This window comes from Anarrhichthys ocellatus, unplaced genomic scaffold (assembly GCF_004355925.1).
Source record: "Anarrhichthys ocellatus isolate YVR2014 unplaced genomic scaffold, GSC_Weel_1.0 scaffold20, whole genome shotgun sequence".
In the NCBI taxonomy this organism is placed as follows: Eukaryota; Metazoa; Chordata; class Actinopteri; order Perciformes; family Anarhichadidae; genus Anarrhichthys; species Anarrhichthys ocellatus.
The window spans coordinates 5929685-5953201 of NW_022280050.1; the positions used below are offsets into that span (position 1 = coordinate 5929685).

Below are 23517 nucleotides of genomic sequence, written 5' to 3' on the forward strand. Positions count from 1 at the left end.
ATATATATTTGATCAGGTCAGGTCAGGAGATCGCTTTAACAGCTCACGATCGAGCTATTGAATTTATGCACACACAAAAAAAACACACACGCATCTGCTATCACACAGGCCTTTGGGTTCGTCCATTTGCTTTCACACCACATTGTCCAGCACTGGAAGCCGACCAAGAGCCTCCTTTTCAGGCGGTCTCAGTCCGGTTGTTTCATGTGCACCAGCTTTGGATCGACAGTTTTCACATTAGCCCAAACAAACGGCACTAACGAGGCAAGACCGGTTCGATGACAAAGCACTCTTACTCTTACGATTGTCACAACGTGAGTCGACACACATTTATTTAATTATGTATACTTTAACTGAAACATTTAAAAGTATAAAAACTGTTTGTATTGTGCCATAGTGGTAGAAATGACCAAAGTACTGCATAGTAATTGACAACCAGGGAAGGTAATTTGCCCCTTTACATGGTTGGTAATCTAGCCTTGAGTTGGTTAACCACAGAGCTAAAAAACCACGAGATCAACCCAATGATTGTCTCCCCCTGCTAGGACTACGATGGCCTTGTGGTGAGATCTGCAACGAAGGTAACTGCTGATGTCATCAATGCCGCTAATAATCTGAAAATCATTGGGAGAGCTGGAACTGGCGTCGACAATGTGGATGTTGATGCTGCCACCAAAAAGGGTATTATTGTCATGAAGTAAGTTCAGTCTGTGCACAAATTTGATCACGCAGTTCCAATATAATGTACTGTCCATTAACTGTAGACTGTTGTTCTCTTTTCTCCAGCACACCAAGCGGTAACACCATCAGCGCCGCCGAGCTGACATGTGCACTGACGATGAGCCTCTCGAGGTGAGATGAGCGATTGTCAACATGTGGCGTTTTTTTTTTTTGTTTTTTTTAAACTTGCATTGCAGTACTGTACAAGTGTCAATTCATTTCATTCCGTTTCCAGAAATGTGCCTCAAGCCGCAATGTCGATGAAACAAGGGAACTGGGATCGCAAAAAGGTGAAAGGAGATTTTTAGTTTTGAAACGGCCGTGTTTGCGGTTGGCACACAAAGCGATCACTGCCGCGTGGTCGGCTCCATTGTTCAGCCAATCGTCACTAATCGGGTGTGACACTTGGACGGGGGTCATAGTTTTTGTTTCTATTTTTGCAGTTCATGGGTGCAGAGCTGTATGGCAAAGTGCTCGGAATAGTTGGACTTGGAAGAATAGGAAAGGAAGTCTCCTCAAGAATGCAATCATTTGGCATGAGGGTAAGTGAAGAGATTAGACGTGTCCAGACGTTTCTCAGTGCTTAATCACACTTTGATAATTCGATTGAACAAACATGGCAAGATGGGTTTGTTTTTCTCTCTCTCTCTGTGTAGACGATCGGCTATGATCCAATCACTCCTACTGAGGTTTCTGCCAGCTGGGGGATCGAGCAGATGTCTCTGGAGCAGCTGTGGCCCCAGTGTGACTACATTACTGTCCACACTCCCCTAATGCCCTCTACTGTTGGTGAGTTTCACATATAGCCATCATCAACTACTGAAAAAAGTTGTGGGATTTCTTTTCCAACTGTCAATTTTTCTGTCCAAGGTCTGCTCAATGATGAGACGTTTGCTAAATGCAAGAAGGGAGTGAAGGTTGTGAACTGTGCACGAGGGGGGATCATTGATGAGGATGCTCTCCTCAGAGCTCTGGAGTCCGGACAGTGCGGAGGAGCAGGGCTCGACGTCTTTGTTGAGGCAAGATCATTAGAGCAAATGCATATTTCTTTGATCACTATTAATAGAGTTTCAGCAGCCTATGTCTTACTTTGTGTTTTATGTTCGGCCACAGGAGCCTCCTAAGAACCGCTCATTGATCGAGCATCCTAATGTCATCAGCTGTCCTCACCTGGGAGCCAGTACGAAGGAGGCTCAGGCTCGCTGTGGGGAGGACATCGCTCTGCAGATTGTGGACATGGTGAAAGGCAAGAATCTGGTTGGAGCCGTAAGTTCTACTCTGGTTTTTGTTTTTTTTAATACCTTTTCAAACAAATTACTTGTCACTTGTTGAGATTTGTCATTGCAAAAAGTTATTACAGGGGGAACTTCAGTCATTTTGTGCTGCACTTCCATAAAGTTGGGGAGACTCGCGAGATACAGATTAAAAAATGAAAAATCAATTCACCTGTTTATAACACATGCGTTCTGTCTAAAAGTTGCTATCTTTAAGCACAAGCCACAGAGAACATTGTACAACTGTTTGCACTGGCTGAGTTGTCGATCGGAGTCCAAGCTTTTCTTAACTTTACTTCAATGACAACATGACAAGATTTGAAGGATTTTCTTTTGGTGCAACATGTCAGGTGACCCCTGTTCTGTGTCAGCAGCATCATGCAGGAAGCTAACCATTGTCTCGCCATTCCACAATTATAATGCAAAGCAAAACATGAGTGCATGCAGTTTGATGCACTTAGTTTCTTATTTTACTTTTTTTTTTAATTGTACGATATTGAAAGAGCACATTTTTATTTTCTCTGTTACTTAATTGTTGATTCTAAGTAAAAACAAGATAAATGGAGAAACAATTTTTTACACAAATGTAAATACGGCTTCTTCAGTTCTTGTAGACTGCTAGCTTTCTTTACCTTCCTGTTTGAAAGTTATTACTTAATATTTTTGGAAAATTAGATATTTTCAGATGCATGAGACATCTACCAAAGTAATCTAATCTTCAAAGTAGCCTTTTACTGTCATGCACTAGTCTAGTTTATGCTTTGGGCAATAATGCACAATTCAGGCGTCTTACCGTTGCATTGTGAATACATTCCTGTGTCAAATCCTATAGTCACTTAAGTTTGTGTTCGGAAATGCGTTGTCAACAACGTATTTTGGACTCGGCATGGATTACCATGTGTGTCATACCGTGTGTCACACTATGTACTAATACCATGTAATTCCAGTCAAATTACTCGAACAGGTGTTTTCATGATTTTGTTGGAATATATATCTCGCCATAAGTTCCATGAGTAGCAGTCTCAGGAGCTTTCTGTCATAACACACGATCTGAAGTTTGCCAAGTAGTCATGGATTTGTAGATGTAAGGTTTTCTCATCCATGGTGACTTGAGTTTGACTGAAAGTTCACTCTTTACTTTGGAAACGGCAGCAGCTGGCAAAACGATCTCAATCACAACACACGATCTTCTAAGATTGTGTGACGTGGTCAAAAAGATTGAACACTAAATTGTCCTTGTGATTGTTTTTGCCTGCTGCTGTTTTTTTTTTGTAGGGCGAGAATAAACTTTTGATGAAGACATACAGTACATACACATTTGGTTGACTGAGCCTGATTAACGTCTCTGAATTCAGAAGTCTGAAAGTAGACAAAAGACACCATCATGAGGAAAAATCTAACGATGACCCACAATATTTACAAGAAGTGGTTATTCGACCAAACTTGAGCATTATAAGAAAGTGACTAATTCGATTTTAAATGGATCTCTACTAGAAAAGGGTGATGGTGGATCGAGAAGATTGAAGAAGTTGCAAAGTGTTAAAATGCTTAGTTACGTCTGTTTTCCAAGTTTGTGATTGCATTCAGTTCACAAAAGCTCTCTGATTCCATGTTTAGTCCTTGTTTTTGTTTTTTCTGTAGGTAAATGCACCGGTTCTGGTCAGCACGTTCTCCCAGGATGCTCACCAACTGATCAAACTCGGAGAAGCTGTCGGAGCTGTGCTGCAGTCCTGCACTGCTTCAAAGAAACCATTCAAATGTGTCCAAATCACAACTCGAGGTACAACTGCTGTCTAAACTACAGGGTCTAACCGGTTTGTCTAAGTTGAGGAGGGGGGTTGTATAATAGGAAGATAATGTTGTAAAGGTTTTTTTCTCCCGCTGGTGGTGTGATTGGGGAAAGCACTGTTGTACAAAAGCAGTTGTAGTGTGAAGATGCACTTTTTGCTGTTCAGTTTTTCCAAAATCACCATTTTTACTTTATAATGTGTCACTTGCTAGTGGTGGCAGTTGACTCGATGTGCTGTTTTCTTCAAACCAGGGGATTGCATGAAGTCCTCCACTGGTTACATGACTTCATCAGTACTGGTTGGCCTGCTGAGCCATGAATCTGACTGTTGCCCGAACCTCATCAACGTACTGAGCCTTGCCAAGGAGTCTGGGATCACGGTAAAACATGGATCTCATTCCTGCAAATGTCACGTGACAAAAACGAGGTGCGTGTCTTTTTAGAAAAATAATCTTTTCATATCGACTATTCAGGTAAACCAGAGCCACTGTGCATCTGACGGGGCTGCCAGTGGAGTGTGTAAGGTGGAGATCGGGGCCGACGGCTGCAGCTTCAAAGCCAGTGGTTCAGTTCAAGGTGGCGTGCCGGTGCTGCTGGAGCTGAGCGACAGTGTGTTCAGACAGCCGGTCTCTCTCACTGGGAATCTGCTGTTCTTCAAGGCCTCCGCTAGTCTGCAGCTCCTCTCCTCAGTGGCTGGTAAGAAACAGAAATTTAAAAATGATGCGTTGCCCTTTAATATTTGGGGAAAATAATCCTTTAACACTGAAGTTGTTAGAATAAGGACAAAACTGATGGCTACAGCTAGTTGGTCTCTGTATTAACAATCTGGATGGATCTTAAGCTGGGCTAACAAATTCATGACATGTCAAGTAATCATAGGAAGTTTCAGCTACGTAAAATATCAAACACTTCAACATTCTTTGAGCTTTCATGATTGCATTATGAATTTAACTATACGTTTATAATAAACTGCGTTAGTGTAGCCAAAATGCAGAAACTCGCACCCTTAAATAATGTCCTCAGTTAAACCCTTATATTAATTTTTCCATTTAGAGCTCTGTCTTTTCAACTGTCGTCTTTACTGTTTGAGACATTTTCTGGCAGTTTTTGGACACGGACATATTTGTCTAAGTACATCAGAGCAATGTTGTTGTTTTTTAAGGTGAGGTTAAATGCATAAAATTCAACCATTCCTGTTTCTGAGTATTTGTCACATAATTTCATGGAAAATGAATACTGTTTAATCATCAGAGTATGTACAGTTCAAATGGGACTCTCGTGTGTATTTCTCAATCTGCCAACCTCTTAAGCCTCTATCTGTTATATACATATACTGTAGACCCAAACTTTTGTTTAACATGCACATATGTCCTTAACTTTGGGTTTTGATAAAGATACTTTTCAAACACATTTTCTTCAAAGCTGAATTTTAACAGAGTAAATATTGCAACACACATTATTCCTGTAGCCAGTTACCCTCCTTAAAGATTGAATATATTCTCAGTGGAACAGGCAGATGCAGTATATTATGCGTTTGTGATGCTGACGGATGGTGTTGACAAAAGGTGTCTAACTTTAAAGCAGCTGAAGGGGAGATTTAAGGTTTCAAGTGGTAAATGGTGACGGTAATTTTGCAGTAACTGTAATCAAAATAACGCATACATTGCTGTCGGCAAGGCAAAATCTGTAAACTAGATTTTTATTTTATTTTTTTGACTTCAGACTTTCAATTTGGATGCAAGCTGGTACTGAGTTGTGACTTCTAAGGACATAATCGTGTTTTTCTTGCTTTCAAATCACACCTATTTTCTCTTGTCGATTGTTTTTTGTTTAGGACTTCTGGCCTCAGAGGGAGTGGAGATCCAGTCCTTCAGTGCTCCCGCAGAGCTCTCTGGGGATCTGTGGTATTGTGTGGGGGTGTCCTCTCTCCCGACAGACCTCAGTGCCTTGAAGCCTTTGGTAAAGGAGGCCGCACAGCTCACCATTTAGATGACAGCAGCAATGCTATGTGTAAATCTTCAAGAGCGTCTAATACACTTGATCCCTCTAGGTCTTAGCGTTTACAACTAACAACTTACAAGTTGATCATTTGCAGTTCAAAACTTGTATTTTGATAACATTCCAGTGTTTAGGTGAATTAAAAATTACCTGTCATGTGCTGTTTGACCTTTATAAAGCAGAGGTGTAGAATAAAGTACACTTACTAAATCACTGTAAGAACAATTGTATTGTGTTTTTATTTAGTGAACTTCACACTTTTTTTATTTTAAGGGGGAGGTATTCCACCAAGTTGCCAGTGTAGTAAGCTCACATGTACAGTTTAATTCAATCCAATACAACAGCCTATAATGTAACTTCGAATAAAACTAAAGTTTAAAATACAAGTTGTATTATTAACATCTTTTCTTGTAATCTATAGTTGAGGCAGAAGTTTATAGTATTGGATCACTTTGCATTGTACAGGGGTACATGATATCTCGTAAAAGCTCGTCAAATACGATGCATCTCCAGTAAAACTACCCAACAGCAGTGGTTGGTGGTATCTAAGTATATTTACTCTCATTCCTCGACAATTCAGAGGGTAATATTGTACTTTTCAGACCACTGCATTTCATTTTTTTAACATGTGTTGCTAGTTACTGTCCAGGTTTAGATTAATAATGCAGAATATAATCAACAAATACATTATTTATTATTATGGATGGAGATAACTTTATTGATCCCTTGATGGAATTCACAAGATTTAGTATATATATTGAAAAATAAGCCAAACTTTACCATCTGCAACACTTGGTGTAATGTATACATTTTAATACATCAATAATGTAATATACGTTATTCTGAAATGGGCCAGTCTGCATAATCGGTACATTTACATGTTGTATCTAAAGTATATTCTATGCTAGTACTTTTAAAATGTTAACTTGTAAAAGAGTATTTCTACGCTGTTTTATTGCTACTGGGCTGCTCTGAGTACTTCTTCATCATTGCCCAACAGTATAAAGTACTAAGACCTAGTACAACATGGACCACCAACAATTTGTAAAATACTGTATACGAATGTCTCTAAAATGGACATATTCGTTAATACGACTGACATTTAGATACAGGTAAGTCTTTTAGTGATAAGTTGCCTGCATTGACTCAAGTTCTGTACTATAGTACAAATTTGATGTGCTTGTACTTTACTTAAGTCTTTTCTTTGCATGCCACTTTCTACTCTACTACATTAAAGAGTGCCGTATTCAAACAGCAAAATCTTATGAAAGAAAACATAAATATAGTAAAATAAATAGCTCTAAACAGTGTGTAACGTTTGCTTTGATTGTTGGTGCAGCACCTGCCTTCAACAGTTCCTGGATGTGCGTGACTACTCTGCATTGTTTGAGCTAATAAAAGGGAAAAAAGTAATTAACTATTTTGATAGTTTGTCATTTTTAATGTAATACATATTTGCTGCTTTTAATGACGGCATTTCTTTAAATTCAGTTTTTTCTGATGTTTTTACAAATGATAGATTGCTTGTTTTGTAAAAACAATCATTTAATTGAGAAAATAATCATTAGTTAGTTTGAGCACCACTTCAACCAACTACAGTAAAACCCAGCTTTTACATTAATGCATGAATAAAATAATATAATAGTCAATATAATGGGCACAGGGGACATTTTCTGCAAAGTTGGCCTTTTACTTTCAATACTTTATACTTACATACTTTTACTTAAAGGAACAGTGTGTAGCATGTAGGGGGATCTATTGGCAGAAATGTAAACCATTAAGTATTTAGTTTTCTTTAGTCTATAATCACCAGAAAATAAGACTATTGTGCTTTCGTTGTGTGAGATCTCCTGCAGGAGTGCATCTCGTGCACTGTGCTGTTAATCCTGGTTAGGATTAGGTAAAGCCTTGACCACACTGAAAGTGGGTTCAAAACCATGGCAACGACAAGAATGAGGCAAAACACGGATTGTGAACAGTGCAATGGCTTCTTTTTAGTGCGCTGCTGAAGGCGACGCGCATTTGCATAAGATTTGTATTCTGTTATTGGCGTTTCTCCGCCAATACTGTTCCTCACGAGACTGGATTGAGGTTATATTTAGGCTCGCGGAGAAAACAGCGTGTTGGGTGATTCCTCTGAATGGTTGCTTGGTTTTTGTCAAGGACCTGCTGGTGGAGAATTGCTGCAGAAGTGAGGAGGAGGAGGGCGGCGAGGGGGGATGGCCGCTGCACATCAATACCAAAATAGGATAGAGCTGCCCGCGACAGTCCTGCACGAGCTAAATTGAGGTCCGTGTGTTGTTGTTTTTGAAGAGCGTTCAAAGAGAGGACGCACTGTCAAGCGTTGAACAACACCGGGACAATCGTGGAAATATGATGAGAGGTAATGTAGCCTTCTATTTATGAATAAAATGGTAAACACAGCTATTGACACCACACGTTTGCATGTGTTCTCCCATAGATACTATGTCACTTAAGCAAGCTGAAATTTACGCATACGACTTCTGTGACGGCGACCACCCCGCGGAGCTCCTGGACGCCCTGAGACATTTCTACATCGGTGGCCTGTTCACCGACGTGGCTCTGCAATGTGGCGACTCCGGGCAGGTGTTCCACTGCCACAAGGCGCTGCTGTCAGCCCGCAGCTCCTATTTCAAAGTCATGTTCACGGCCGACATGAGGGAGAGGTCGAACGGTGTCGTCAAGCTCACCGGGGTGGACTGCGGGGTCCTGAGCGCGCTGGTGAACTACGTGTACACCGCTCAGCTGAGCATCACGCAGGGGAACGTGCAGAGCCTGCTGGAGGCCGCCGACCTGCTGCAGTTCGTCTCTGTGAAGCGAGCGTGCGAGGAGTTTCTCGTGCGCCTCCTGGATGTGGACAACTGCTTGGGGATGCACGCTTTTGCCGAGCTGCACCTGTGCGCCGGCCTGGAGAGGGAGGCCCGCAGGGTGATGCTGAGCAGGTTCACGGAGCTCATCCAGCAGGAGGAGTTCCTGGAGCTGGATGTCGGGAAGGTGAGATCGGTGTTGGCTGCTCAGAACCTCACCGTGCAGAGGGACGAGGTGTTGATAGATGCCGTAGCCAAGTGGGTGACCCATGACTTGGATAATCGCGTTCACTGTTCTGCAGAGTTGCTGCACTCCATCCATCTGGACCTTGATGAGATGTACTTCAAGGCTACATTAGAGTTGCACAGACAACGCTTGCCGAGCAGTGGAGACATTTTTAAATCTGTGATCGTTCAGGCTTTAAGGTCCAGTGGCAAAGACGTGTCCGCAAGCAGGAAAATGTCTTCCAGCATGTATGTCATCGGTGGATATTACTGGCACCCTCTTTGTGAGGTCCACATCTGGGATCCTATCAGCAACACCTGGGTGCAAGGAAAAGACATGCCTGACCACTCCAGAGAGAGCTACAGCGTCAGTTTACTTGGAGCAAATATCTATGTGACCGGTGGTTACAGGACAAACTCTGTCGAGGCTCTGGACACGGTTTCGGTTTATAACTGTGACTATGATGAATGGACCGAGGGCTGCCCCATGATCACTGCTAGATACTACCATTGCTCTGTGGCGTTGCATGGCTGTGTTTATGCCATCGGAGGATACAGAGGAGGAGCTCCAGAGCAAGAGACAGAATGTTATGATCCCTTGAAAAAGAAATGGTCCCCTTTGGCCAAAATGATCCAAGGTATGCAAAAATATTAAGTGATGTCTTATATGAATCAATGAACTTAAGAAAAAGAACAGAATACATCACTGTTAACAATCTCACATGATCCTCTTTCATTCTTCTATCTGCTGACAGAGATCATGTGATGTGATTGAAAGCTCCCGAACAGCTTGGATGACATATTTTGGAAGATTGTTTTTTCTTCTCACCTGCTGTTTTAGGTCAAGAATGACCATTGGACCTCAATAAATTAATTATTCACACGAGTTCCACTTCTTTCTGAGCTTTCAGCCACATCCTGAATCATCTCCTGAACCTAGATATAGCTGAAAGCCACGAAATAAATTGAGAAGAGGAAATTGAATGAAAAATAATGCATGTTTTCACATTTTATACAATTTAAAAGTGCACTAATCCATATTTTCACATTAACTCTGGATCAGATGACTACTTGTGTATGAAATTGGTCGCTCCATATTGACAAACCCACAAAGCAGCATTGTTCACCTCAGATCTATACGGATCATTTTTAGCTCATTCTTTTGGTTTGATGGCCCACAATTTTATTGCATTAGTTCAATCCCACTGCTGACATCAATGGCAGCTGATACTTCTGTATCTCTTTCCAGGCAGCAGCAGGGTGAACAGGTTGTGGCTGCGGTGGGTTTTGTCTTGTATTATCCTTTGAGCGCTTTGCAGGCTCCTCTTCTATATCACTGATGCTCCGTAGACGGGTGCCAATGATGTTCTGGGCGGTTTTAATCACCCGCTGTAGAGCCCTCCTGTCCTGTGCCAGTTTGTAATGTTTGCAGTCAGGATGCTTTCTATTGCACCTCTGTAAAAGTTGACAAGAACTTGGCACAGGAATTTAGCTTTCTTTGCCAGGATGGAGATATGTATGATGACCATGTCAGGTTGTTTGTGATGCTGATTCCTAGGAACTTAAAGCCGTTAACTTGCTCCACCTGAGCTCCATTGATGTAAAATGATACGGCGCTTCCTTCAAATGGTCAAAAAATAAATGAATGCAGGTTTAAGTCATTTACATTTATAGATGTGAGTGATTGATCAAATACTTATAACCTCTGTTTCCTTTGAAGGTGTAGGAAATGCCACTGCCTGCGTGATGGGAGATCAAATCTATGTGACCGGAGGTCACTATGGGTACAGAGGAAACTGCACCTATGAAAAAATCCAAGTCTACAAGCCTGATGTCAATGAGTGGAGTATCATTACAATAAGTCCTCATCCAGGTATGAGAAAAAGAGGAAGAGATAGGAATGAATATATGCTGAACACTGTATTCTGATTTGAAATCCTCTGTTTTCAGAGTACGGGCTGTGTTCTGTGTCTCTCAACAACAAGCTGTATTTGGTGGGTGGACAGACGACTGTCGCAGACTGCTACGACATAGAGAGAGACGAATGGAGACCAATATCATTGATGAAGGAGAGGCGGATGGAGTGTGGGGCGGTGGTCATTAATGGTTGTATTTATGTAACAGGGGGATACTCCTACTCAAAAGGGACTTATCTGCAGACCATTGAGAAATACGACCCTGAGCTGGACTCGTGGGAGATTGTGGGGACTCTTCCAAGCCCAGCCAGATCACATGGAAGTGTTTGTGTTTACAGTGTTTAGTGTCAAACCCTCATCACATCATTTTGTGCCAAAATGAATCAGATTGTGAACTGTACTCTGTCAAAGTCTGCAAATGTCAGATACTATCACACATGTCAAGTTAGCCCAGTATAACGGCTGTTAATAGAGAGCTACCCATTTGCCAAAGTGTGAATATAACAACAAGCATTTCACTTAAACTCAGGGGCTTCATCATTAGCACTTTACTTGTAAGTATTTCTGTTTTTATAGATGAAAGAAAATACTGAAAAGAGAAAAAAGATGACTGTATATGAGTATTATTCAAATCCACTTTATATATATATATGCAAAACCCATCTCACTGATGTACTAGGATACTCTAAATAATAATTTCCCTTTATTGATAGAAATGTACTATTACTTGATTTAATAAATCACTACCACTATGATGGGATTTCTGCCTGAATTCATAGTGAGCTCCATATATACGTTTTATCACATTGTTTCTAAACAGTCACTGTGAGATTTTTGTTTGGCTCCATCCTATATAGACTGTCAGCTTTTATATAACATTTGATATAAGTTATAGTGTAGAGGCAAGGCAAATGCATTTGTAGAGCAATTTTCAGCAAAAAGGCAATTAAAGGTGCTTTACAATATAACAAATCTACTATTACAAAATTGTAATTTGGGATCATAAGAGAACACAGGTGCTCTTGATTGCTTGCTTCAAAAAGAGAACGAGAATGTGTTTGTTTCCCGAAAACAAATTCACAAAAAAGTCTCCTCATGTTTGATCTTTTTTTTCTTTAATTTATTTTCAGCTAATGGAGTGAGAAAACTGCTCACACATTTCGGCTTGAAGCTTTGATCAGAGCATATAACATGTAACGGCAGACTCTTTTTTTCCATTGGACATCAATCAACACTAAAACAATTTCACCTTTACACATGTGACCAGTGGTGAAAGAAGTACTCAAATATTTCAGTAAAAGTAGCAATACCACAGTGTAAAAACCCCCACATCTGTTTCAAGTAAAAGCCATGCATTCACAATTTGAAAAGTACTTCAAAATATACAATACAATTAAAAATAGTTACATTTTAAGAATAAAATACAACAATTAAAATAGTATCTGTACAATGACACATACAAATGAAACAATAGCTAAATATTAAATGGCAGCACATGTTTTGACATCATCGCTGTAGTAACATCGACTCACAGCGACACCCCGATGCTGTGACCGCCATCACCCGGATATCATGATAAGTGTAACTGTCTACAGCTGCTCAGAGTAGCGCGGGGACGACCTCTTTTTGGCCCTCGGTGTGTTCCGTAGCACGCAGTCTCACAACGTGCGAGAAGAGAAGAGAAGTGAAGACTTTTGGTTTTGAACGGCTAAAAGTGCTGCTAGCGGAGACTCAACGAATCGTAAGTATAACTTTTCGAGGAAGAGTGAGAGGGCGTTTATGGTGTTTATTATATATATCTCTTTTGAAATGTTCTGTAGGTTTATACAATAACCGTAACGTTAGGCATTCTCGTCTTGCATGTTTTAGCAGCATGCTTTTGCTAGTATGGAGTTACGCCGAATGTAGTGACTAATAAACCATGACGTACTAAAGTATTTTGCGGCTAACTAAATGTCCCACTAAATAAAACACGTACTTTCACCGTTGCTGTACTTAATAAGCTGGGTGACTTAGCTTTCCGTGTGCTAACCATGTACAGTCTACGGTACGAACACAGCGTGGCCGGTGTACAGCTGCAGCAGATAAATTAAGCTAAGCTAGCATGTTAGCTATCAAGTTAGCAGCAACATTGCATCAGGACAAACGAAAACTTTCTGTTCATGCAAAGTATATGCTAATTTTCATATGTAGCTAGTTTTAAACTGGCTTCTTTGATTTCATTTACAGGGTCAAGCTGTTCAAGATATAAAACCAGCTTGTTTTTGCTGCTATTAAGGTTTAACCAATTATAAATGGATTCATTAACGTGACACTAACGCCAGAGAATAGCTGCTGTTGCAGGTTCATGGTTCAGAGCTGTTTGGAGTGCAATATAAATTTGGTTCATTCAAATTAAAAAGAAGAAAAAAAACCCTCGTGGTGTTGCAAACAATGTGCAACAATATCTACACTGCTGAGTGTTCTCCAATAAAATGGAGAATTGCATTTTAAATGTCTGTGCTCAAAATCTTGAACACAACCTCATTAAAGGATTTTAAAATGTCTAGGTTACACTGAATTATCCAGAAACCCCAGAATAGCTAGTTTAAATTTTAAACAAATGCATGTGTATGCATGCCAGGATTGAGGCAGTGATTTAAAAACTACTGAAGATCAACAACTGATGGAATAGACTAATGTGGATAGAAATTGTTGATTTGGTTTCCTAAGATATACTACTTGTTTTATCATCATATAATCTTCATATTTTCCGAATTGTTTGGATTACTGGTTTCTACACAGAACAATCATGGCAGAAAAGAAGGAAGAGATGTCTCCAATTGAGGAGAAAGTGGCACGACAAATAGAGGTATTCTGATTTTATCATATATTTTGTAAAAGTCCCTTTTTCAATTCAGCTCTAAGAATGTCTCTCATTCCCAACTCTAGTACTACTTCGGGGATCACAATCTTCCAAGAGACAAGTTTCTCAAAGAACAACTGCAACTCGATGACGGGTGGGTGACTTTGGAGACGATGCTGAAATTCAACAGGTTTGTTATCTCCGTCTTCATCGCATTCTCTGCTGTAAAACAACTTCTCATGTTTATCTGATTCATTCACTAAAAGATATCCTTTGTAAGGATGAGTGTTAGGATTTTATCGATACTACTCATCGGTTTGGTTCCTTATCGATACTCTTGGTGGTTCTTTTGGATTATGTTGTGTGAAAAAAAGACAATATGTGATTAGCTTTAATTTATTAGACTACTCTTATTAGCAAACTCTGAACGTTACCAGCAGTGGACGAGGGCGGCTGCTTGCCAAACAGCCGTGAACTAATTTATGCAGATTTATTTGATCCTTATCCAAATGTTTTGTAAATTGCTAGTATTGCCTCCCTTACTTGTGAGGGTTTTATTGCATTTGTGGCAAGAGTTATCAGCATCTACTGGAGTAAAATGTAGCCACACTTTCGATCTTTTTATCTCTCTGCCGCGATGTGTGTCTCTCACTGTACTGAGCCGGATTCGGAGTGTGTGTCAGAGAAAAGCACGACTCCGCCCCTCGTGTAAAGATGGGCACAGAGACAGAAAGGTTTGTAGCGCTGCCTTTTTACACAGAAATCTCACTCCTTAACTTCTAAAGTACCGATCGCAAAACCGTTAACTCCGGACTTTATCAATACTCTGTGTTCCCTTTGCATAAGCTTAACACGGGTTGTGTGGTTTGAGTGACCTGGGAGGACATTTTGTAATAAATAAAGTAATGTCTTTAAACACATAAATTAAAATTACCTTTTTCTCTTGGATAGAGAATACAGCAAAGCACGATGTGCATTTATTTGTTGCTTACATTACTCACCCCGTACAATCAAGTAATAGTCATTCATAAATCTTTTTAAACATTGTCCTTACTTCCACTGCAGTAGTGCTCCAGCATTAAACTGTCTGCTCATTGTGAGTCCTGACATTTGAGCACAGGAATCCAGTTATTCAACCTGATGCCACAAGGAAATGCAGCAAATTAATAAATTCAGCTGACTGATATGACATGATCTGTCTTTGCTTCAGTGCAATGCCCATCTAGTCCAATGCTTCACCGTTCTCTGGAAGTTGTAGCTGTCTTTGCGTTTTGAGACAAACATGCATGAGCATGATGGCTCTGTCTCTGCCTGTACTGTTGGTAATTTTAGTCTTTACCTGCAATAGCTGTTATTTCTTGATGGTAATGCTCTGCTATTCTGACCACACCTTCAACCACAAGGGAGTGTGGGAGATACTGAGTCCTAAAAGTAATCCACTCAAGACTAATGTAGAGCTAGTGTATTTGTTATTGTGGAAAACTGTCACCAACCAAAATTTAATATATATATATATATATATATATATATATATATCCCTAAAAACACTACACTAAAAACACGAGCCAAATAATGGTTAACTTCTGAAAGGCTGTGGCAAATATGTTTGCGATGTACCCGTGTGCTTTTGTTTTTAACAGTGGAAGAGGAATTATTTGGTTTCACATCCCTGAATGGGGTCGCGTCTGCGCTTCCATAACAAGATAGGGCAACATCAACTAAAAACGTGAGAGACAGACAGTGATGACTTAACAGTTTGTGGAGCCATTGTATGACCTACAACCTTTGACAAGCACGGTGCGATTAGCACATGACCTCACCCTGTCCCTAGACACATCACAAAGAGAGGCACACCTGCATGAACAAAGTGACATTTTGCTGAATTTAAGAGGTATTCATGCCGGGCCATTAGAATTAGAGACCCTCTTACTGACTACTTGGCAAAATCTAACTGATTAAAGTCTATATATATATTTGGAGTTTTATGCAGACAGAAGTCAGTGTGAGTCAGCACTTTAACTTTTTAATCAAGCCTAATTACTTGAAAGAGCAGTGTAGTAGTAATTCAGTTGCCTTTTTATTCCCCCTTTGAGATCAGAGTGTTTGTGTTCTCGTTCCAGACTGAAGTCTCTAACTACAGAAACCAGCGTTATCATTGACGCTCTCCAGAAATCAAAGACTGGAATCCTGGAAATGAGCGAAGACAAGACCAAAGTCAGGAGGGCTCCAAACAAACCCCTCCCAGAAGTGAATGACGACTACAAAGACGCTCTTAAACACAAATCTGTTTACATGGTACGCTTTTAAATTCCACGCACACATTTATCTTTCTAGTTTGATTGTTGCTTAAACTCAGTACATTTGGCTCAAATTAATGCCGTATTATACAAAAGTTCTGTGATATATTTTACTTTCATGACGGTTATAATGTTCAGTTTCTTTGGAAAATGTTTTAGAGATTTGATTAAACTGATTATTTTGGAGGCTGTAGTTTGTAGCCCCGTTGAACAGAGGTGTTCTTGACGCTCATTGATATAAATAGGACCCAATGATGGGAACACCACTCTAAAACCATTTCAAATCTAACCTTCATGACGGTAGAATATATTGCAGGACTGTATTAGACTGCATTAGCTTTGGCTAGGAGTACCTAATAAACTGTTTATTTACATTATATAAAACTATAGATACGGTGTTTCCCTAGCAAACATCGACATATCATGGCGCACCGTATTTGTTCAATTTACATCAATATAAATGTACATTTTGCATTCCACATATTCTGATTTAATACTAATGTTTTACCTACGTTTTAATCTTTTCTCATCTAGAAAGGTTTTCCTCTGGAAACGTCCCTCGATGAGGTTCAGGAGTGGCTGAGTGGGAAAGGCAACATAGAAAACATTCAAATGAGGAGAACCCTGCAAAGGCAGTTCAAGGTAAATTACATTTATTATGCAACTATTCCAATTGTATGCTTTTCCAAGGAATTTGGCGAGATTTTTCTAATTACTTGAATGTATACTTTTGTAGGGATCAGTGTTCGTCTGTTTCGACACAGAAGAGTCATCGAAGCAGTTCCTCGAGCGTTCAGACATCAAATCGTTCAAAGACAATGACATGATTGTGTTATCAAGGTAAGTTGCACTGTTTCTTGGTTTAAAATGGATCTAAAGTGGACAAATACTGAGTCGGCACAAGATCTGATGGATGATGAAACGTGGTAGTGACATACTTTCGTGTGTGTGTGTGTGTGTGTATGAGTGTGAGTGTGTGAGAGAGAGAGAGAGTGAGTGAGTGAGTGAGACCCCTCTAGTGCGTCAGACCTGAAGTCAGATGAGCACATTTCTGGAATTGAATGGATTTCTTTTGACCGTTATAACTTCTCGGGATGCTCACTGTCAACCACTACTCTGGGTGCAGATAATTGAAGTCGTGTTTTCTTACAGAATGACCGTACAAATGGACTATGATCAAAGCTACGTTTAACAGACCCTTTTTAAAAACGACAGGGTTATTTCTTTGATACAGCAAAAATGGATGTACTGTCATTTTAAAAGACGCATATGTGCATACAAGATATGTAAAAACTAGAATATTCAGACTATTGGCTGTGTGCATGAAACACCTAAAGTTTAAAGGTGTCGTCAGTATGCTCTGACAGGGTTACTAAAAAGTTAGTTTAACTTTTGATCTAGAAAAAGAAGAACTTTTGAATATTACTTCCTATAATGTCATTGCGGTTCTACTTGCAGAGAAGACTACCATGCAAAGAAAGCAGAAGAGAGAAAACTGTTCAAAGCAGAGTCGAAGGCAAAAGCTAAACAGTGAGTACACAAGCAATACCTCACTGTCCTAAAACATCCATTCTTTGAAAATGACTGACAATCCTCCCAAAAACTGTTTAGGGACAAGGACCAACAGCAGAAAAATGCAGAAGACAAAGAAATGGTGAGCTCCTCCTGAGTGCTAATCAGCTTTGCACTCTGATGGGCTCTGGTCACAGGAATAATAATGCGCCGTTTGTGTTGCAGGGTCTGCTTTTGGATGAACAGATGGGGTGCTTGTTGAAGTTTTCAGGAGAGCTTGAAGACGTTTCCAGAGAGGACTTCCATGAACTGTTCTCGGGCCATGGAAAGATTAAGTGGGTTAATTTTACAAGAGGGGCCAAAGAGGTAAGGAAACTCTACAACTAAAGTCTGGCACTCGGGGTGCAAAGATGAAATGTCATTTAAATGAAATGTTTTTACTTTCAACAAGGGCACCCTGCTGTTCGATGGGAACGCAAAGGCAGCGTTCGATAAAGCCAAAGAGGCAAACGGAGGGGAATTGAAAATCAAGAACAACAGTGTTAACTGGCAGGTGTTAGAGGGCGATGACGAGAAAGATGAAATGAAGAACATCATCGACGCTCAACAAGAATCATACAACAGGTCCAAAAACAGAGGTAAAACTTAACAGCTGATCTAAAACAACTTGTAAATCCCCCATAATTGAATCCATGATTTTGTATTAATGTGTGGTTTGTGTTAAAAGCTAGCAGAGGACGATCAGGAGGCAGAGGAAGAGGAGGCCGGAGGGGAGGAAGAGGTGGCAGAGATCAAGGCAGAAGTCAGTACAAGGGCAAGAAGATGAAATTCGAGAGCGACGATGAGGACGAAAGTAAGTTGAGCATCTTTCGGAATTTCAAAACTGTGTTTCACTCGTGCATTGTTACTCATATTGGATCTACTTTGTGCTTTTCCTCCAGAACCTGTAGTCCAAAAGAGAGAGCGGGAAGAAGAAGCTGTTGGTCCCGCAGCAAAGGTTCCCAAAACTGAAAACGGATCTTAGTCACACAGTCACACTCAGAAGTTTTGTGAAAAGATTTATTATTAACATTGAAAATGCAGAGGCAACAAAAATCCATTCCAGTGAGTTTCAGGCTTTGGAGAATCGTATGAAGTCCACCTGGATGTCGACCTAGAGAACAATTTGCAAAGCGTCGTCAGTTTTCAGCTTTTTAAGTCCCTTTATATTGTGCCTCTCACATTATTTGTGTGCCTATATTTCTCTTAAGATGTTTTTGATTTTATTATTCAACATAAATCTGCACTTTGACAACAATGTAATTACACCTGAACATTCAGTGGGTTTCGTAAGACCTGTGTGACATCTAGGATTTGTGCCATGTTGTTTTTCTTTGTAGATTACCTACAGTGAGTTATGAGAATCTGCTTTGCTATTTTTTTTAAATTTTTTTTTTTTAAGTTTGCATTTGTGAATAGCAAATAAAACACAAAAATGAATCAATGTGTGGTGGTGTGTTTTATAAATTACGCCTTGTCACAAAGAGCTTACCGATTTCTTTTTGTGGAACTTGTAAGATGCTGGTAAGTCGTATCTTAGTTCTGTGAAGAGAGTACGTAGTCAGTGTTTGAATATTTCAGTTCTAGAGTACGGTGTACTGTATTCTTACCTGCTATTACTTCCATCTTCATTCCCCAGTCATTGGCCTTCTTTTGAATGTGCTGTAATCACATGAGGATTTAAACATGCATTTCAGTCTTCACACTACAGATGAGTCAGTTATATAAATGAGGAGCTAAGATTTGACTTTGCTTAACTTCAGGCTTGAAAGTAGAGCTGCAACAAGTAGTCTAATCGATTGACCGAAAAACAAACTATTTCGATTATCTACTCTGTTTTAGTATTTTTTTGTCATACAAAAATTGTGGGAAAATGTTACTTTATGCCTCTTAAATTGGAGATTTCCCATTTTATCAGATTAAACTGAATATCTTGGTCTTGGATTGACAAAATCAGACATTTAAGGCAATCACCTTGGACTTTGAGGAATTTTTCACTATTTTCAAACATTTTATAAACTCAAATGAGTCTAGAAGTTAATAGTGAAAACAAGTGTAAATTGCAATCAAACCTGGCTTGGACTCTCCCTGACAGCTCCATCTAATATGACTGCTGTGTATGTGGATGCTAAACACTCACCACTCGTGTTGATGTCTTATGGAGTGAATACACTGCTGTCTTTGCCATCGTTAAAGCGGCCCATAAGAACTTCATGTCCATACCTTGAACAAAGAATACAAAATATGTAATATGCATGTAACTCGATAGGGCTACACTTATTTAAAGGGGTACTCAAAGATCAGTATACATGTCATAGACTGAACTACTCGGCCTGTGAAAACGTGTTAAATGTCTTTTGTGGCTTTGAAGAGAGCCGTCTAATGCCATGTTCATGGAGTTACCCTGGTTAAAGTCTCCAGCCTCTGCTGGACCGATTTGGAAGTCCCCTAATGTTATAGAAGCACAGTACTAAATCACCCGAGTAGCCCATTAAACTGTGTCCTCACCCTGGTTGTGTTTTGTCCCAAATGGTGGATTCATTATTACAGTGTCAAACTTTTTGGCATAAGCATCAGCCCCCAGAGAACACAGGTCACATTGGACCAAATCCACGTTAGAAATTTCAAATTCCTCTGCGTTTCTCCTGAATATGTCCAGTGCGTCGTTGTCAATGTCGAAGCCGACGCACAAACTGAGTAAGAGAGAGAGAGAATGAATCAAATGAGGAATTAAGTTAAAATGTTGATATGATGAAAACAATGTTGGATGGTCGGATACTCTCACCCTGCGTTCAGCATCGCAGCCCCAATGCTGAGGACTCCACAGCCACATCCCAGATCTGCCACTAGTTTACCCTCAATGTCATCAAACGTGCTCTGGATCGTATACAGCATGCATGCTGTGGGGGGAACAGAAAGTCAACGAGAACAATGTGCGCTATCAACAAACTCCAATAATAAGCACGTGTTGTCACCTCACCAGCTATATGGGGACTGGTCGGGTATTGCTCAAGAAGGATTTTTGGCTCTTCAAACGTGTCCACTTGCTGTAAACAACTCTCTAACTCTTTTAGCTTCATTACTAGCGACTGTAATGTCCTAAACCTATGTGCAGCCGGTGTGATAACACTGGTAAGTAGTTCAAACGGTTATTCTTCGGCTATTACCGCTGTAAGTGTGTATTTAATGCATATTTGAAGATGACTTCCGGAAGAAATGTGTGCAATGTGCATCAACCAAAACAATCCGACTTTGATCCTTGAAAGCGTGATGGTAGTTCCTCCAAGATGTTTGTTTTATTAAATACATTTATTGTATGCGACGTTTTAAATAAGGTATTTTAGTTAATTAAAATACAACTGATAACAAGATTGCTGAAAAAAAGAAGTAATAAATAATGATTAAAAAAAGTGAAATACAATTTATGTACAACATCAATAAAGTGTCTTATAAAAGTGTAACATAGGGGGATTATTTCATTACAATTGAATTGTACTAGTGCACTGAGATTTATGTTTTTCAGTCATGCGTGCTGAAAACGACCAAACTATTTTAGAGTATGATATATTTTATTACAATACAACTGATAACAAGATTACCAGAAGAAAAAACAAAAACATCGTAATCTAAAATAAAATAAAAAATACTATTTACATAATCAAAGATTATATGTAATAAAAACAAATTATAACAATAATATATAATACAAGCGCAATTAGTGTATGTACAACATGAAACAGTGAAGTTTCTTCAAAAAGTGTAACATAGGGGGGTTATTTAATTTGATAATTTAATTGATAATGTATCTACTAAATGCTTGGCCCTCTCCGCACAGCCCTGCGTTGCATGAATGCACTGACATGATGTTTTATCAGTCTGATGTTAGAGGCGGACCGTCTATTAGTTACATAGAAACAGGAAAACTAAACAGCACGCATGACTGTGCATGAACCGAGCTGGTTAAGCAAGACAGACGCCTCGATTCTGCTGGATCAAATACTTAAATTAGATTCCTGTGAGTCATCGCTGCACACTGCGCGGAGGGGTGAACTCGTCAGACCACGTTAACGACTCGTACCGCGAGAAAGCCCGAGAACATGGAAACAAGACAACAAAAATAAATTTGTGGACAACAAGCCAGTGTGCATGATGGCGGCGTCCCTACTGCTGCGCCGGGACAAGAAAGCCACAGCCGCCCACTTGAAGGCAGACTTGAATCGGGCTGACAATAGCTCCGGGGTCCGACAGCTCCAGGAGCTGCTAGACACTGTGCTAAATCCCGAAACACCAGCTGCGGACACCGAGGCTCTGGACTGGTGTAAATGTCTCATTGCAGGAGGCGAAGGTTTCGAGGAGTTCTGCAAAACCGTCCGGTCCTACGACAACGCGACTCTGTGCGGCTTGGTGTGGACCGCGAACTTCGTGGCGTATCGATGCCGGACCTGCGGCATCTCCCCGTGCATGTCCCTGTGTGCCGAGTGTTTCAACAACGGAGACCACACGGGCCATGATTTCAACATGTTCAGGAGCCAGGCTGGCGGGGCCTGTGACTGTGGAGACAGTAATGTCATGCGAGAGAGTGGGTAAGTCCGAGCTAACGCTAGCTGCTAGCTTAGCTAGGTAGGCTAACTCAACGGCCGGTATTGTTTTGACAGCTCTTAGCTCACTTAGCTAATGCTAGTTCCTGATCTGCGTAGTCTGTTTAGCTTCAATACAATATCGTAGTGTGGCATGAGTGTTTGCTTTTATCCATTTAGTCAATATATCCACATTACTGATGATTATTTACAGCACCAATAATCAACCCTACAATATGGTTGCATTATTGATATAGAGGTAAAACATATTGTGATATTTCATTTTCTCCATATTACCCAGCCCTATTGCTGAAACGGATACATTAAAGTCATAGCTATAATTGTTATTCTTGATTATACCATAATGTATAATCGTAGCTTAGATAAAATATTGCAAGACTGAGGCAAAACATTATTTTTTATCATTCATATCATTATATATTGTTATCAATATCCCAAATTCTTACCCTGTAATGCTCACCTAATCATTTTTACACCTCAACCCAATCGAATATTCAACTAAACACTGTGCAGTGCTGTGATCACAAGTATTGCATCTATAAAAACAATTATAATGCAACCTTCTTGTTTGGCAGGACCAGTATGGAGCCTCTACTGGAATGATAATATAATTAAAACCGGATGAGAGCGAGAGAGAAGGCCGCTATAATCTTTATTAGCGGTCTGGAACATCAACATTTGTTTGTTTGTTTTCTTCCAGGTTTTGCAGACGGCATCGGTTGAGAACCGGGGAGAATCTCCCCTCAATACCTCGAGACCTTCTCTTGATGTCAGAGATGGTTCTTCCTCACTTCATCCTCTGTATCATACAGTATCTGAGAGACGGATACGTTGAACCAGGTGAAGACACTCATGACAGTCTTCTCTTTGGGGCGATAATATACTTTGGCCCTCTAACCATCCTGAACAAATGCCGTAACCATGAAAAATGACTTTGATATTTTCAATACGATGTGGATCTCCTGTTGCATATCGAGTGCAAAACGGATATTGCTGTGCAAGCGGGCTATGCGTGTTACTCAACTGTTCACATCCAAAATGATGTTCACAAAGTACCTGATCATATCTCTTATCTTGCTTTGCCAGACACCTCGACTGAGCGAGATCTGCAGAAGGTCCTGCAGCAGCTGGAACCTCAGATCTCCTTCCTGGAGGAGCTCACCAAGATGGGAGGCGCAATGAGGACTGTCCTGACAAAGATCTTGACCAATCAGCAAACATTCAAGGAGTTGAGCATGGGTAAATATCCATACTGGAGTTTGTGTTGGACCAATTAGCATTGCCATATAACAGACTTTTAGTAGTTTCTTTCTTTCTCAGTTTTGGGTAATTTTTTTTAACATTATTGAAGTAATGTTATTGTGTAGTTTCTTTGTCACACACAACAACATTTTAAAACTTGAAAAAAAACCCGCCTATTCTAGAATTTATACCTTTTTATTGTTAAAATATAAAGTTTTTTTTGGTCTTATTTAT

At 40.1% G+C, this 23517-nt stretch overlaps 5 protein-coding genes across 9 annotated transcripts in view; 4 read left to right on the forward strand and 1 right to left on the reverse strand.

Moving 5' to 3' along the window:
- Window positions 1–6167, forward strand: part of phgdh (phosphoglycerate dehydrogenase) — a 7700-nt gene extending 1533 nt beyond the window's left edge. Inside the window, exons 2-12 of the mRNA XM_031858230.1 lie at window positions 546–697; window positions 787–852; window positions 956–1010; window positions 1164–1262; window positions 1377–1509; window positions 1591–1739; window positions 1834–1986; window positions 3636–3774; window positions 4036–4163; window positions 4257–4479; window positions 5618–6167. Coding sequence (XP_031714090.1) covers window positions 546–697; window positions 787–852; window positions 956–1010; window positions 1164–1262; window positions 1377–1509; window positions 1591–1739; window positions 1834–1986; window positions 3636–3774; window positions 4036–4163; window positions 4257–4479; window positions 5618–5772 — 1452 coding nt within the window. The 3' untranslated portion in view covers window positions 5773–6167. The remainder of the gene's footprint in view (window positions 1–545; window positions 698–786; window positions 853–955; window positions 1011–1163; window positions 1263–1376; window positions 1510–1590; window positions 1740–1833; window positions 1987–3635; window positions 3775–4035; window positions 4164–4256; window positions 4480–5617) is intronic.
- A 1510-nt stretch (window positions 6168–7677) lies between these two features.
- On the forward strand, window positions 7678–12187 carry klhl23 (kelch-like family member 23). Of its 2 annotated transcripts, XM_031858554.1 has the most exons (4): window positions 7678–8164; window positions 8243–9472; window positions 10555–10707; window positions 10785–12187. In XM_031858554.1, the coding sequence occupies exons 1-4, from the start codon at window positions 8155–8157 to the stop codon at window positions 11093–11095; spliced, it is 1704 nt and encodes a 567-aa protein (XP_031714414.1). In that variant the 5' UTR covers window positions 7678–8154; the 3' UTR covers window positions 11096–12187. The 2 variants fall into 2 exon arrangements, with proteins under 2 accessions (XP_031714414.1, XP_031714413.1); XM_031858553.1 differs by having other exon boundaries at window positions 7678–9472.
- Window positions 12188–12342: 155 nt separating this feature from the next.
- ssb (small RNA binding exonuclease protection factor La) lies at window positions 12343–18548 on the forward strand. Of its 3 annotated transcripts, none has more exons than XM_031858699.1 (12): window positions 12343–12491; window positions 13523–13601; window positions 13682–13785; window positions 15716–15890; window positions 16427–16534; window positions 16629–16732; window positions 17351–17422; window positions 17504–17546; window positions 17630–17770; window positions 17856–18042; window positions 18132–18257; window positions 18346–18548. In XM_031858699.1, exons 2-12 carry the CDS (start codon window positions 13542–13544, stop codon window positions 18426–18428), a joined length of 1203 nt encoding a protein of 400 aa, XP_031714559.1. In that variant the 5' UTR covers window positions 12343–12491; window positions 13523–13541; the 3' UTR covers window positions 18429–18548. The 3 variants fall into 3 exon arrangements, with proteins under 3 accessions (XP_031714559.1, XP_031714558.1, XP_031714560.1); XM_031858698.1 differs by having other exon boundaries at window positions 13535–13601; XM_031858700.1 differs by lacking the exons at window positions 18132–18257; window positions 18346–18548 and having other exon boundaries at window positions 12344–12491; window positions 13535–13601; window positions 17856–18068.
- Window positions 18450–20708, reverse strand: mettl5 (methyltransferase 5, N6-adenosine). The gene is made up of 7 exons (XM_031858701.1): window positions 20424–20708; window positions 20229–20343; window positions 19952–20136; window positions 19584–19666; window positions 19054–19105; window positions 18936–18985; window positions 18450–18557 (listed from the first exon to the last, which is right to left on the reverse strand). Exons 1-7 carry the CDS (start codon window positions 20521–20523, stop codon window positions 18516–18518), a joined length of 627 nt encoding a protein of 208 aa, XP_031714561.1. The 5' UTR covers window positions 20524–20708; the 3' UTR covers window positions 18450–18515.
- Window positions 20709–21370: 662 nt separating this feature from the next.
- Window positions 21371–23517, forward strand: part of ubr3 (ubiquitin protein ligase E3 component n-recognin 3) — a 36396-nt gene continuing 34249 nt past the window's right edge. For both annotated transcript variants that reach the window (XM_031858282.1, XM_031858283.1), the window contains exons 1-3: window positions 21371–22026; window positions 22742–22881; window positions 23128–23280. In XM_031858282.1, the coding sequence (XP_031714142.1) occupies window positions 21590–22026; window positions 22742–22881; window positions 23128–23280 (730 nt within the window). In that variant the 5' untranslated portion in view covers window positions 21371–21589. The remainder of the gene's footprint in view (window positions 22027–22741; window positions 22882–23127; window positions 23281–23517) is intronic.

Coding starts and splice junctions, on each gene's coding strand:
- klhl23 (XM_031858553.1), top strand. CDS start 8,227: ATGTGTTCTCCCATAGATACTATGTCACTTAAGCAAGCTGAAATTTAC. Junction 9,473..10,554: donor TTTGGCCAAAATGATCCAAG/GTATGCAAAAAT, acceptor TTTCCTTTGAAG/GTGTAGGAAATGCCACTGCC. Junction 10,708..10,784: donor TACAATAAGTCCTCATCCAG/GTATGAGAAAAA, acceptor CTCTGTTTTCAG/AGTACGGGCTGTGTTCTGTG.
- ssb (XM_031858699.1), top strand. CDS start 13,542: ATGGCAGAAAAGAAGGAAGAGATGTCTCCAATTGAGGAGAAAGTGGCA. Junction 13,786..15,715: donor ACGATGCTGAAATTCAACAG/GTTTGTTATCTC, acceptor TTCTCGTTCCAG/ACTGAAGTCTCTAACTACAG. Junction 17,547..17,629: donor ATGCAGAAGACAAAGAAATG/GTGAGCTCCTCC, acceptor TTTGTGTTGCAG/GGTCTGCTTTTGGATGAACA.
- mettl5 (XM_031858701.1), bottom strand. CDS start 20,523: ATGAAGCTAAAAGAGTTAGAGAGTTGTTTACAGCAAGTGGACACGTTT. Junction 19,106..19,583: donor ATAAGACATCAACACGAGTG/GTGAGTGTTTAG, acceptor ATGTGATTACAG/CACATTCAAAAGAAGGCCAA. Junction 18,986..19,053: donor GAAGATGGAAGTAATAGCAG/GTAAGAATACAG, acceptor CTCTCTTCACAG/AACTAAGATACGACTTACCA.